The 15762-nt window shown below is 37.6% G+C and overlaps 1 protein-coding gene and 1 pseudogene across 4 annotated transcripts in view; both read right to left on the bottom strand.

Annotated features, from left to right (window-relative positions):
* The window catches only part of LOC103743238, a 17777-nt pseudogene extending 10427 nt beyond the window's left edge, over positions 1-7350 (bottom strand).
* Positions 7351-12025: 4675 nt separating this feature from the next.
* Casp4 (caspase 4) overlaps positions 12026-15762 on the bottom strand; it is a 31841-nt gene continuing 28104 nt past the window's right edge. For all 4 annotated transcript variants that reach the window (XM_029568997.1, XM_029568996.1, XM_029568999.1 and 1 more), the window contains exons 7-8: positions 14760-14866; positions 12026-12735 (exon numbers count right to left, since the gene is read on the bottom strand). In XM_029568997.1, coding sequence (XP_029424857.1) covers positions 12637-12735; positions 14760-14866 — 206 coding nt within the window. In that variant the 3' untranslated portion in view covers positions 12026-12636. The remainder of the gene's footprint in view (positions 12736-14759; positions 14867-15762) is intronic.

Below are 15762 nucleotides of genomic sequence, written 5' to 3'. Positions count from 1 at the left end.
ATTGTTATGTATTTATCACACGTGGACCATGTAGAAAACATCTTATTCCTTTTTCCCATAAAAGTCCCTGAATTCAGGGCTGGAGAGATGGCTCAGTGGTTAAGAACACTGGTTGTTCTTGCAGAAGACCCAAGTTTGAATCCCACCACCCACATGGCAGCTAACAACTGTCCTCAACTCCAGTTCCAGGGGATCTGATGGCCTTTTCTGTCCTCTGAGGGGAATTGCACAACACGGGTGCACTTACCTATGTGCAGGCAATACACTCATACACATAAAATAATAAAGAAAATATTTCTTAAAAGTCCATGAATTCTTCAATGTGATCAAAATGTCCTTCTCCACGTTTACATTTTAAGTATGAATTTTTCATATAAACTATTATTTGTGTTTATATCTTTATTGTGTTTACTTTCTATAAATTTGAGACAGGAAATGTCTTTCATCTTTACATTATTAGTGTGTCACATGATGCCAGGGAGGATTAAAGGGTTTAATTGTTAATGAGAGAATGTCTTCAAATTCTTTAAAATGTTTTCTGTTAGTTCTTTTTTTTCCCCCAAAGGGCATTGAGTTTCTTGTTCCTTGAAGTTATTAAATCTTTAATTGTATCAGTTTACCTATGTCTCTACCCATCTCTTTGTGTTGTTCTACTATATACAACATGTGCTCTTCTTCCTAGGGACGTCCCTTTTTATGCTCTTTTGAAAAAATATTTTATTTAATATTTCTATTATTTATGTGTATGAATGTGTTGCCTGTATGTATGTGAGTGCACCTGTGTCATGCAATACCATGGGGGTCAGAAGATGGCTTTGGATTCCCCCGGAACTGGAGTTAAGGACAGTTCATAGCTGCCATGTGGGTGCTGGGAATCGAACCCGGGTCCTCCGCAAAAGCTGTCAGTGCTTTTAAACCCAGGCCCTAATTTTATTTCTCATATAAGGCATCGTATGGGGCCCGGCCAGCTGGCTCCAGGGGCGGAGGTGCTTGCGGCCAAGCTGACAACTCGAGCTCGATCCTAGCACAACACAACCCGCGTGATGTAGAAAACGGACTCCCACACTCGTACGCCACAATTCTCACGTCATTCCAGCTCGGAGGAATGACTTTACTCCTATGATGTCACCCCAGCTCGGAGGCATGACTTTACTCCTATAATGTCACCCCAGCTCGGAGGCATGACTTTCTACAAGGCATTGCATGACACAGATGCACTCACATACATGCAGGTAATACATGCATACACATAAAATAAAAATAATAAATAAAATATATTAAAAATAATTTTACTTGGATATTTACTTATCATTTTGTACTCTCTTTCAAAGACTTCTTGCCTCTAATAACCTGTATTAATTTCAACAGCAAAATGGAGGTTGAGAGTATGGTGAGACGTGAACAAATTCAAAGATGTCACATATGCAACCAAAGCAAAGAATTAAAAAGAAAAAAGGCATGAAGGTGAAATGATGTATTAATGGAAAATAGAATGGAAGAAAACGGAGAAAGAGGACAAGACGGTGAAGGAGACAGAGGACAGAAAATTCTCTTTAGACATTTAGCTAAAATCACTTTTGTTACATTTCAGTAAAAGGGAGTTTCAGATTCCTAATCAATCTATTTGTTATAGTTTTCATTATGTCTGGTTTTTTTTTTGGTAATTTACGTGTTGCAAGTTGAGATAAAACAGCTTGCACAAAAAGTGTTTAATACTTGCACATTCTTTAAGCACATTTCAGTGATGGATGCTAATTTAATTAATGACTGGGCTCAGCAGAAGGTCTAAATTCGACTGAAACTTTTAGGCCATGCCAACTCAATAAAGTAGTGTTGTGAGTGCCCACGTACACACTCGCACGCACACACAAACCTCTAATGTACTCTGTTGCAAATAAAATCCAAATTCTGCTCCAGTTGCAAAAGGTCCTATGCAGCACATTGCGTATTAGACAATTTAATGGTTTTACCTTCCCCAATCATCCTGGCTTCTCATTTTGCAGCTAGATTAGCTTCCCCATGAAACCAGCAAGAGAATTCCGGTCTAAGGGCTATTATGCTGGCTTCCTCTTCTGCTTTATAGTTTGGACAATTCTCTACTTTTTTTCAGGTACTTATTGGCATATCATCTCAGTGTGGTTGTCTTAGCTAAGATCTGACCAAGTGTCTTCTCCTGACTCTCTCCAACGTGCCGTTTCTCTAGTTGAATTCTTTTTTGTCTCTTTTATGAAATTAACATTAATTTTACACATTTATTGCACATAACCCCTCACTAATTTATCAACCCATTTGGAAAGGGATTTTGAATTATTTTTCTTAATGCATATAAATCAATATGGAGAATAGCAATTCAACATTTCAGTTAATATATGCCATACGCAAAGAGCCATGAAAAGAATCACAAGGTTGTTATTCTTTAGTTTGTCAAGAACTTATAAAAAATACAGCATTCACAAAACGTTATCACTACTCTTCTCTAGACAGTATATGTCTTTGACAAAGCTAATTTCTTTGGTAACAACAAAGGCTGTGTGACTCATACTGTGATTTTTATTTTTATACCCATATACTTGATCATACCCTGTTTTGTACAGATGTTTATGAATTTAAAGATGAACAGCATTTAAAATATGGGCTATCAGAGCACATAGTCTGTGACAGTGATGATCTTGATGTATAGCTTTCCCGACTGTAACCCCAGTTATCTCTCCACTGACCTATAGTGCCCTTTGAAATCTGCCTTATTCCAAGTAACATAAGTATGTGTCCTGGGACAGACCTTACCTGCCATCAGCACTGCAACTTTTGAATGGGCCACTCCAGTATTCTCCTCCTTTTCTGGCTTCTAGAGATAAGCAAAGAACAGAGAACTAAGAACTAACCCTTGTTTTGAGGATGTTTGTTAGAGACAGAGGTGAGAGAAAAACACAGATGGTCTGAACGTCAATGAAGTGGTTATGTGACTGTAATTCAGGGGACCTGGGTTCCTAGAAACACAGAGTTTGGTGCAGTTACCTATCAGGGAGAAAGCGAGGTCTGCACTGATAAAGCGTGCTCTTCAACTGTGCTTTCATCCTCAGATTCTGAAGTGGAAGGAAAAAAGGGAACATCAGTGCTCTATTCTTTAAATCATTTATGGTCATTTCTGATGATGAAAATGCATTAAGACCACAGTTTCCTATGTCTTTACTGAGTCATGAAAATAGAGGTCTAAGGGTTACTACTGTGACTTGGGGTATGCGAGTTGCTACCCATTGAAGAGGAAGACATTGTAGACATTTTCTGAGGTTCATCATCCTCAGTATCAGGATGAAATTCTGAAATAATATGAAAACTGGATCTACTGATAAAACCAAATTTCTAGGACCTACGTATTTCCTTATTGTTCACAACACAGACAAGGAAATGGCTATACTCCTCTTCCAAGAATGTGATTTGGCCTTTACTCCAAGCTTCATGTTTGCTTATGAGCTCTTTAGCCTCTTCCAAATAAAAATGGAGAGTTCCTATGAAACCAGAGCTCATCATTCCCCTGCTTTATAAATAAAGAGATAACTGAAATCTGTAATCAAAGTTTCTGTAATGGCATTTATTATTCTGAGAAAAAAAGATATGCATAACTATGTGGACATTGGCCTTGATGCCACAAAATAACCCAAGAAGAATGTTATAAGAATTTGGCCAGGTTTGGTGGCACAGACCTTTAATCCCAGCACTTAGGAGGCAGAGTCAGGCGGATCTCTGTGAGTTTGAGACCAGCCTGGTCTCCACAGTGAATCCAGGCCAGGTGGGGCTACAGGGAGACCCTGTCGCAAAAGGCCACCCCCCCCCCAAAAAAAAGAGTTTAAGAAATACTCTTTTCTATATTACATTCTGTGTTTGGGACCAGTGAGCTGTGACCTAAAGACCGAGCATAGCACACCACATTTTATGTAAGTCTTACTGAAACAAATTAACGCGCAGAGTGTTCTCTGTACTTGTTGCTACTATCATGTCCAAACAGCAGGTCTGAGACATAAGGGAGAATGTTACTCTAAAAATTGCAATATTTACCCATTTTTAAATAAGAACTAATGTTCCAGTAGTCTTCACATTTTAGTTAATTTTTACTAATATAAATTAAGAGCAAGAATTTTTAATTAAGCTACATATGTACAGAAGATAGTGAACGTTCCTCACATTGTACATTCTGTATTTGGGAAAAACTTTAACATCTCCATTGTATGATGAGGAACTTATACTCCAACAAATGATTTCTCCGAATTCAACAAGGCCCAGAACAATCCATTCATTTAATATTTTCTGAGCACCTCTTTTCAATCAGATGTCATTTCTAGTGTGATCTTTTGTAAATAAAGTATCCAAAGAGTCCTGCTTTACTGAGACTGCTTTTCAGGAGAGGAAATCACAATAATGGAATGAGCAAGTTAATTTCATTGTATGATTGGTCGTGAGAATTGTTAAACAAAAGATAAAATGTGAAAAAGCAGGAAAGCTGTCGGAGTGAGTCAACTTAATTTTTAACTATTAAATAAATAGGCAAAAAAATTGAGGAATACAGAACATTAGGCATCAGTTGAAAATAGGGAAATATGGACAGAAGCCTCACATGGCTAGTTGGAAAAGAAAGTTAATAGAATTGTGGCTAAAGCTACTCACTTAAATGCAGCTGTGTCTTGGAATTGCCTATGTGGTCAGCAAATATTTTGCCTGCCGTCTCAGGTTTCTCAAAGATAGTTTCAACCAGGTTCTCAGTGTTGTTGCCAGTAAAGCAAACGTCTTCCTCCACTCTGTAACTCATCTCCATTTATCACATTCTTATCCACCAACTTGTCACAGATCCCATCCAGCATGTTCTTGGCAAAATCCTGTAACTTTTTGACTGGATCTCATTCGTGTGTTCACCTGGCTCTAAGTAGACAGGGTTTATAGGTATCTGAGTCTACACTAGTAACTAGTGTGTGTGTGAGTGTGTGTGTGTGTGTGTGTGTGTGTGTGTGTGTGAGATCATCTGTACAGCTTGGTAATAGCTGTCCAGCACCCACAAGGTCATCTGCATGACCTTCTCAGAAATCCTTATTAATATGGCAGGATGAGACTTTCATTTCTAACCATTTCTTGGTGATGTTAAGTGGTCTGAGAATCACACTAGAAAGAGTGCTTATCTTACTCGATGTGCCACAGTTTTACAGATAGGGATACTGAGCTTCAGAGAGAAGAAAAAGAAGAAGAAAAAGCCATTAGAATGTGGTGATAGCTCAATGATTTCTTTGCTTTCTTTGCATTTAGTGATTGATCGATGGCTGACTCCTTTCATTTGTATTTTTTTCCTGATAACCAACTTAAAAATATATTTTATTTTATACTTGTAGTAGTGAAACAGGAATAAATTAGAATTGTAATGTAGTACATTTTGCCTCCGTTGCCTGGGCTGATAGGTGGCTCTCTGTGCAGAGACGGAGAATGTAGAGTAGTTGGTTTACTTCTGCTGAAATCAAAGGTTGGACAAATAGCAAAAACATGGAGGAAATGTACTTTTCTCTTCAAGAGCATGGTTTCTCTCTCTTACAATAGAATGCCTGCAGAATGGGTGAGAACTTCGGGTCAGTGCGAGTCTAAATTCATGAGGAAACATTAAGAACATGGGCTGCCTGGCATCTCTTTTCTTTCTCTCCAGCTGCTGTAAAATATTAGGTCAGGAACATTGTTTGCAGTCCTGCTTGTTGCTCTGACCCCCGCTGCCAAAGCCAGTCCACTCTCACCAAAATAGTTCTGCCCAATGAAGGCCCCTCCACATCATTATCTCTTCTCCACAAATCCCAGAGGGAAGCCCCTTAAATTTATCATAAACAAAAAAAGAAGTCACTCACCAGCCACAGCTGCGTATCTTCCTGGGTCAGAAAAGTAATGAAAGTAAAAACTATCTCAGAAGTCTTCCTTTCCTTTCCAGAAACACAGGGTGATGCTGACTCACTGGGAAATTCCAGCTTGTCAGACAGAAACATTTTGGTTTCTGTTTTGATAAGCAACATTTCTCCTTCACACAACAAAGTTATCAGACTGAAATCTTGTATATTCACACCCTAATGCAAGTTTCCACATTCTGCATTCCAGTCCATTTTTTATAATTTATTTATTTTTTATGTGTATGAGTGTATTGCCTGCATGTAGGTAAGTGCACCCATGTCGTGCAATGCCCATGGAGGACAGATGAGGCTGTGGGATCCCCTGGAACTGCAGTTATGGACAGTTGTTAGCTGCCATGTGGGTGCTGGGATTCGAACCCGGGTCTTCTGCAGGAACAACCAGTGTTCTTAACCACTGTGCCATCTCTCCAGCCCTCCATTCCAGTCCATTTTTAGCACAGTTACTAAATCCAATTAGACGTCTATTTTTCTAGTACCACCACTGGCCTTTGCATAGTCCAGAGACAACATAGTAGAAAAGATTGCTCAACCTAGGATGTGGCAGAGGAAGGCTTCAGGGTAGAGAAACTGAGTGAGAACAGTGGAGCACAGATGCTGCTACTACTGATTGGAACCTCAGGTAAGTTATCTGTTTCTGTCCTCTGAATCATCACATTGGTTTGTCAGTGACAAACAGGAAAAACATACGCATTTTTTTGGTTGTTGGTAAATGCACAAGAAAATCGTATGTTTTACTTTTTGAAAATATACAAATAGATGATAGACATTAAAATTAAATAATGGAGTGACTGAAGAGATGACTGAGAGATTAAGAGCACTTGTTCTTGCAGGGGACCCTCAGGGTGGCTCACAACTGTCTGCAACTCCAGTTCCAGGGGCTCTGACACCCACTTCTGGCTTCTTTGGTCACGATGCATATGGTGCATTTATATGCATGCAGACAAACCCTCATAGACATGAAACCATGAAATAAAAATAAATGTCTTTAATAGCATTAGCAATATAAAGGTTTATAAAATGGAAAGGCAAACGAACTTTGGGGTGTTTTGTTGCTCAGCAATACATAACTGTTAAACACATAGCTATTATTTTTTCAGTATATTAAATGCAGTACTTGCCTTTCTTATCACTGTTAACAAATACCTGAGAAGAGGCAACTTCGGGGAAGAAAGGTTGGAGCAGTCTCAGTTCATCACCATGGGGAGGACGTGGTGGAAGAGTTTGAGGATATTTGCTTGTATATAGGTAGATCAGGAAACAAAGGGGGAATGATCACACTCAACTGGCCACCTCCTTTGCCCTTCCTTTATTGAGTTCAGAACCTCAGTCAAATTAGATCCATATTCAGAGCAGATCTCCCAACTCAATTAATCCTTTCTGGAAACTCACTCTACTCTCGGTCATACCCTAAAGTGCACCTCATTATTGCCAAAGAAATTTCTTAATCAAATAAAATTAATATTCAAAATAAACCATCACAGTGCCAATGACATGCAATCGTTTTAGTGATCAACTGACTTTCTTCTAGAAACTTCACAATGAATGACATATAGTTTGAAAAGTCAACAAACTAAGGACTATCTGCTTTGTAGGTGTTTTTATTCTGTTAAAATTGTTGGTGCATTTTAACTTTAAAATAGTCATTAAATAAATGCATCTCAAAAAGCAACTAGTAGGATCGTACAGCACATCTGATAATGAACACGGGGCCCTCCAGCCTGCCTTCAGTCCCATCTTCTAGACACACCTTCCTTAAGTCACTTCTCCTTTCTTTTACACTGGTAATCTTTTATGTTTTTATTGTTTGATACTATCACACAGTTATGTAATTAACTTTTATTATTTTCCCTCCTTGTTCCCCTTTCTCCTCTCTTCCTTCTCTCTTGGATGCTTCTTTTTAACAGTCTCTTACCTACTTTCATGTCTTTCTGTTTGTCTCAGAGTTTAATTAGAATTTCTTGCCAGGGCATGGGTGGGAGATAATTTACTAGAGCATGGACAACTACCCAGTGACTATACCCTAAGAAATGATACCACCTCTTCCAGTAAGCATTAACTGTCAGTACCTCAGGGAGCACCCCAACATCCTCCAGGGTGAATTGTTGAGGGTCTTCAGTAGATAGATAACCACAGCTGTAAGGAATTCCCGAGTGTCATAGTTATGTAATGAACAGAAAACGTCTTTTTGTTGGACATCTTCCTATCCTCTGTCTTGGTGTTAATCTTTGGAATACTTGAGAAGACTTATTTTTATCCATTTCTTAATGGCTAGACTACAATCAAAATCGGATGCCTACTTCATATTTAGCAATGAACCGTAGCTTGCATACACTGCCCCTTCTCCAATCAGTTACTGATCTCGTAGTTTTCAATTATTTTCTTATTACTTAGAAAGCATTGATTAAATAATTACCTTTTTAAGGCATAGTCTCACGGAGCAGGGTGATTTCAAAGTTCAGGCTCATGAGTCTGTGATTATGGTCTTGTACCCTCATACCCAGATAGAACATATTAACCCCCCCCCTTTTTTTTATTTTAACAATGTTATTTGCTGGATAAATTCTCTTCTAAATAAATGAATACTGATTCAGTCTCCATCTTTTCTCCTCAATCATACCATCAATTTATTTTTGAAAAATTTTTTATTGTAGCAAAATGTGTAAAACACAGACTATTCCACCTTCACCATCTTCCTGTCTGCCATCCAATGGTGTGGAATACACCCATGACACCCATGATACTGGCACCACCACTCAGTATCTCTGGTTAAAATGAGAGCTCCACATAAATTAAGTCATACAAGCCTGCCCTTTTATATTTTGAATGTGATATGCAAAGGTTCATGTGTGGAAATCATTTTACAGGGAACTGGGTGTTATAATTTCTTACAAGGTTGGGTCCAGGAGAAAAGGTCTGGGTATTAGAGCACCAAGTTTAGAAGGTAATAATGTTGGTTGCAGGGAGTGATTTGGTTGTGATAAAACAAGCATGCCCCAAATGCTTTCCCTTTCTGCACTCAGACATCCTTCCATGTTGTGACACAACTAAGTTGCCCTGCCATGGTGTTATATCGTTTATTTTTCCACAAGAATCACAATGCAACGAAATATCTTTAATTTATAAAGACCCAATCTCAGGAATTCTATTATAGAAAACAAGGAAGTAATATATTCCCCATAACCTCTTCTTCTCTCTACAAATCTGATCACTCTACTTATGCAAGTGCAATCAGACATGATTTGTCTGTTTGTTGCTGGTGTATTTCATCTGGCCTCATGTCCACAGTGTTCATATTGTAGTATGTGATGGAGATCATTCTTTTCAAAGTACAAATAATACTCACAGTATGTATGTGTTTGAATATTTTTCCATTATGTTAATCCATTCATGACTTGGATTGATACCTTGTTTTAAGTATTGTGAATAATACTGTCATGTACTAGTGGATCCTGTACATGATATGAGAAACTAAAATACTGTGTTTCACAGTGACTGCCCAACTTGTAGGAATGAATTTTACAATATGGACACAATCTAGCTTAAAGATTTTCACCTAACTTTGCAACTAAGTTACTTTGTATAAATTTAAACAAGCTCATTGAGCCATGTGCTCCTCTTGGTATCTGACCTTAATCCCACAGGACACCACCATGGCCTCCACTCAAAATAAATGTGTGTATGCATGCTTTACATGTCAAAAATACTAAAAGCAGCATGCTTTTCTCATTACAAACAACAAAAAATCTGTTTGTTGTTAATGTTGCTGTTGTTGCTGCTGCTACTGCTGCTGCTGTGTGTATGTGTGTGTGTGTGAGAGAGAGAGAGAGAGAGACAGAGACAGAGAGACAGAGAGAGACAGAGAGAGACAGAGGGAAAAAGAGAGAGATTTAGCTTTAAGGATCAAAGAGAGTAAACTTTTCTGCTAAAACAAAGATAGGAACTGGCCTCTATTTTTGTCAGTTCATGCTGGAGACAATGTTTCAGTAAAAGAATAAGGAAGCCTGGCTCAGGAGCACAGTTTCATACTGATAGACATACAAAGGATGAGTGTTCATCTGTTTCCCTCTGCTATTGGACCAATGCTAGGAGTGAAACTGCTTGATTATTCAGGTATAACTGTAATATGGCTTAGCAACACCACATCACTTTACACCCAGCCAGTGGAGCTGTAGAACTTTGATTACACCATTTCCCTCCTGGAGAGAACAAGGATACAGGTAACAGGCCCCAACTCTAGCTTAGGAACTATTGGCAACTGGTTACTGCTGGGTGAGGGAAGGTAGATGCTTTTTAAGGGAGAGACTCTAGGTAGGCTGACTGGAGTCCAGTGGATGAACTGGCACTGAAGGACATCTGGGTACAAATGCCTGCCAGGATGGCACTTAACATTTATGGTGGAATACATGTGGTCCAGTGGGGATGGGGTACATGGATGGGAGAGGAGGTCTAAATTTGATTAAGAACTGTTATATGAAATGCACAAAATCTCAATAAAACAGATGAAAAGAATTGAGCTGAGGAAATGGAAGAGATTGTGTAATGGGTAAGAATTAGAATGCACTCGGGTCTTCTCACTTTCCCATTTCCATTCTTTTCCCACTACTTCATATGTAGCTATCTGGGTAAATCGATCAGTTAGAATCCTAAAGATGTCAACATCGTTCCACTTACAGGAACCCATGAGAGGAACAACTTTGGTATTCGAAAATATACAATCTCAATAAGAAAGTGAAAAAAGTCTTTAAAGAAAGAAATTAATTTTAGAAGTACATATGCAAATATATTCTATTTATCACTTTTAAGCATCAAGCATCAATGTTGTCTCAGTATTGTCACAATACTGAAACTGTTATCAAGACTGTAAAACTAAATTTTTCTTTAGGTAATGAGTACAAGTTTTGTGTGAAAGTGAATATTTTATCATTCTTTCATCAAATAACTGACTTCTACAGCATCTTCACAATTTTAGTTCCTCAACATCTTCAGCGAAATGAAAAGGATCCTGGCCTTCTCTCTTGGAAAAAAGAATTCGTAATTCTATATCATCTATCTATCTATCTATCTATCTATCTATCTATCTATCTATCATCTATCATCTATCTATCTATCATCTATCTATCATCATCTATCATTTATCTATCATCTATCTATCAATCATCTATCTATCTATCATCATCTATCATCATCTATCTATCATCATCTATCTATCTGTCATCTATCATTTATCTATCTATCTATCTATCATCTATCTATCTATCTATCTATCTATCTATCTATCTATCTATCATCTATCCAATCTATCTATCTATTTACTGTGTGTATGCGTGTATGCACACATGAACCTGTATTTGTGGCAATCAGAAGACAACTTGTGGTAGGATTCAAGTCACTTCTTCCACTATGTGGTGATCAGACTCAGGTCCTAAGGCTTGACAGCATGGACCTTTACTCACTGAGTCATTTTGAAAACCCATCTACTGTATGTTCAAGGTAATTACATAAATGTGTGAGAGGGACATCACATTGTCATTTAGACACTGTCTTAGTTATTTTTTCTTGTAGCTCTGATAAAATACTCCAACCAAAGCAATTTAAGGAAGAGAGGGCTTACTATGGCTCATATTTGAGGGTTCAGTTCATCATGGCCATAAAATCAAGGTATCGGGAGCTTGCAACAGCTGGTCACATTGTGTTCACAGAAAGAAGAGTGAAGGAATTCTGTGCTCAGCTTGCTTTGACCCTTTAATTTAGTCCAGGACTCAAATCTAAGTGTGCTGTTGCCTAATTTTATGCTGGGTCTTCCCATCTAATTAACATAATCAACACAATCCCTCACAGACTTGCTCACAGACTTGACTCCCAGAAAATACTAGATTCTGTCAAGCTGGAATTTAACGCTGGCCATCACAAGCACCATGGCTTTCATCAGATTGCTGGAGGTGAGTTAGCTGCTTCTCTTTCCACACTGAAGCTCATTATTATGTGAATTACATTGGCTTCTTCCCCTTCATTTCCACCACTGCCATTTTCTACTAAAGGACTCAAGATACAGTTCATTTGTTTTATTTTATTTTATATTTTTATTTCATTTTATTCACACAGAAAGTTACATGCATGTTCTATATTGATAAATGCACTTAATTTTTCTGAGGCAGATTCTGAATAACTCGTTCAATCTGGTCTTGAACTCAAAATTATCCTTAGCCTCCCAAGTTTTGCGATTAAGCTCTTGCACTATTGCCATTGCAAAGTCCCTTCTTCAAGGTAAAAAATATGGAAATATGCCTGGTTGCCTGTTGCTTCTGCAGAGGACACACAGAACAGAAGGTCAACATGGTTACCCTGCTCAGACTCCATCTCTCACTCAGCCACTGCAATTCCTCTGAGCCCTGTAGTCTTGCTATGGCCATGACCTCCATCCAGATTCTCTGTAGTCTACTTAGGAAAGAGAGATATCCCTTAACATAGGAATTAACTTAAATGACAACAGAAGTTTTAGCACATTTTAATGTATTTCAATAATCACCGCTCTGAAACTTGTGCTGTTCGTGATTGTGGTTGTGTTTGCCTTACACTTTCTTACAACAAACGATGTCAACCAAAGTTAATTTGATCATCCAAGTCATCAGGTCTCATTGATTATAGGAGATCACCCATGTCCCTTTCTTCTTACTTTGTCTGATAGCAAGAACTATAGCAATTACTATTTTCAGTTTCCAGGAAAGAGGTAGAAACGTCTTGTCAGGCTTGCCCGGTCAATGGTGGGCATCTGGAAATTAATGCTTGGTTTTTCAAATGATAGTTGCACCTAAAACCAAAAATAAGCTCTGCATGAGATAAACTTTATATATGATCTGAAAACCATTGTACTACAAGGCGGAGGTGCAAGAATGTCAGTTGATCCAGGGACTGATGACACCGAGCTTAGGATATTCTAATTCCTTAATGCTGACACCTCTTAGCATTACCAACCCATTTAAGATGATACACTACTTAAAAATAAACATCTTGCCAGGCATGGTGGCACATGCCTTTAATCCCAGCACCTGGGAGGCAGAGGCAGGCAGGTCTCTGTGAGTTTGAGGCTAGCCTGGTCCATATAGCAAGTTTCAGGCCAGCTGGGGTTACAGGGAATCCCTGTCTCAAAAAGACCAAAAATTAAAAAATAAAAATAAAATTTTATCCCTAATATCAAATCTTCCAATCATTTCCTTTATTATTTCTGAATCAGTAAACTTACAATTAATTATTGTTTGAGATGTGTACATTAGAATTTAATTTGCAAAATTATCCTTTCTTTAAATCCTACCCAAGCTGAGACTTCAATTGAAATAGATTCAAATCTCAGCATCTTGTATTTAGTTTGAACATCAAATAACTATCAAAATTTCACATTTATAAGGGGCTGACTTCTGAAATATTTTGCCTGGACTGACCAGTGACTTCCTACTTATGCTAAACAAACTAATTGTAGTGTTGTCTTAAATATATTCTTGACAGTGTGATGTCTAATTCATAGTCATTTAACAAGACTTAACATCCTAGGTCACTATTCACATAAACCCCAATTTGTACTTTTCCCTGACCTGGGAAATTAGATCTCTTTCTCACAAGAGCTACTGTCCTATAAATCTTGAATTTAGAAATGGTTTTCTTGTATTCATAACAATCCCCTTTCTTTGCAAAAGTGATGCATCTGTCTTTTTACTTATGCATCTAATTATTAATAGAATAATAAATGGATATTCCTCATGTACTAGGCATTTTGAGAACCCCCAAACCCCTGTGTTCTGGAATCTTGCATTTTAGTGAGAATATTTAAAAGTAAGAAAAAGATATGCAAATAATAACATACAGATGAAGAGCAATGAAAAAAAATTAAGAATGAGTAGGGAAAAAGAAATATTCTAAGTAGAAGGAATATTGAGTTTTTCCCTCTGGATATTCAATTTAAAGAGCATCTTTATTCGCTTTCCTTTTTTATGGATGCTATCATAAACTGAAATTGAATGTTTGCTTGTTAACCACCTATTTAGCAGAAATTTCCTCATAATGAGAGTTCTGGAAGGCTAATACCCATATCTCACTTACTGCTGTGTAATGACTGAAATATGAGATGTTCACTAAAGACCCACATGCTGAATATTTGGTCCCAAAATGGGTGGTATTATATTTGGAGACGCTGGAAAGTCTAGAAAGTAGAGCTTCCTTAACGAATTCTGTCATGGCAGTGTGACTTTGAAAACCGTATCCTGCTCCCAATGTGTTCCTTGCTTCTTGATTCCCCAGCATAGCCCCTGATAACATGGTGCTTGTTGTAAATACAAGATACCAAGCATCCTTGCACTGCACTCTCCAAAGCGATGAGTCACAATAAATCTTCTTTCAGTTGTTTCTGTTTAGTGTTTGGTCACATGTAGGAAAAAGTGTGCTAGTACACTGTCACCAGTGTAGAGCAGTCTTCAGCAGAACATGAAATATCCATTTCTACTAAATTCATAAATTGTTTTAAACAAATTTCATTCTCTGAATTTTGAGAACTCATAGTCTGGTAGCACATAACATGCAAGGTTATATTTTATGTATTTTATGTATGTATGTATGTATGTATGTATGTATGTATGTATGTATGTATGTATTTTATGTACTTTGTTTTCTCACTGTGGTGTATCGACATCATTTTTTAAACTAAACATTGAACATGTGATTGAAAGAAAACAGGTACCAATTTACTTTTTCATACGCATGAAAAATAAACAGCATGTGGAAAAAAATAGCAATAACTTCTTTCTGAACAAATAATTGAATGACCATAAAAAGAGAAGAACTCACCTTCTGAAATATATCCAGTAGATGACAGGACCAGGCATATTTCTGGAAGCAGGAGATGAGTTTGATGATGAAGTAAGAGCCCTCTTCATCTCTGTAGGACAAATTATCTGGGAAGATAGAAAGTGATAGTCTTTGGCACAATGTCTTGTACTACTTTATTGCATTTTTTCTGTGAGATTTTTTTGAAGGAGAACTTGATAATAACTTTTACAGTGTGTTAAAGAGAAGCACTGATAAGCTCACACTAACTTATTTGTACAGTAGCTTGTTTCCTACATAGAAACAAACAAACAAACAAAAACAAAAAACTGGAAAAATTGTAATATGTAGGAAGCTTGTCAGAATTGGAAGAAATTGTGTGGTAATGCATTGGGATTCTTGCAGCTGCCTACATCGCAGGAATTAAATGACAGCAAATGGCCTACTGACTCTATTATGTCATGATTATTTTTAAAATATAACAAAGTGGATGAATAAAATCAACATTTCAATTCTAGATGATCAAGTCACAGATGCTGCTGTAGACCCTCCTGTATCATAGTCTTTTATAGACAACAATACTGCAGTATCCACTTCAAAATTTTCTAAGAGTGTAGATTTCATGCAAAGTGTTCTTATCTAAAACATATGCAACAATAAAAATACATGATAAAGGATGATGCTTTGGGGGCCAGGTGTGTATATGACATCTTTGTGGTAATGGTGCCTTACACATACTTCCAAACTCATAAAGCTGTAGACAGTAAATCTGTGCAGTTTTTGATAGTCAAATTTCCCTCTGTAAACCATTATTAAAAGTATGGATTGAAAGTTTGCAAACTACAAAGAGTTAATATAAGGCTCCTGAAGAGGAGAGTATCCAGAGACCATGTAACATCCACCATTCCAAATCTCCAGATTCACAGAATCTTACCATGACCTTCTCCAGAGCTTTTAGCAGGGTGCCCCCGTTCTAGTGGACCATGTCACAGAATCATCATACCTAGAATTTGACAAGAAGTAT

This window comes from Nannospalax galili, unplaced genomic scaffold (assembly GCF_000622305.1).
Source record: "Nannospalax galili isolate Female #2095 unplaced genomic scaffold, S.galili_v1.0 scaffold1222, whole genome shotgun sequence".
Classification (NCBI taxonomy): Eukaryota; Metazoa; Chordata; class Mammalia; order Rodentia; family Spalacidae; genus Nannospalax; species Nannospalax galili.
Note: the sequence above shows the minus strand (reverse complement) of the source record. Positions and strands in the feature narration are given on the sequence as shown.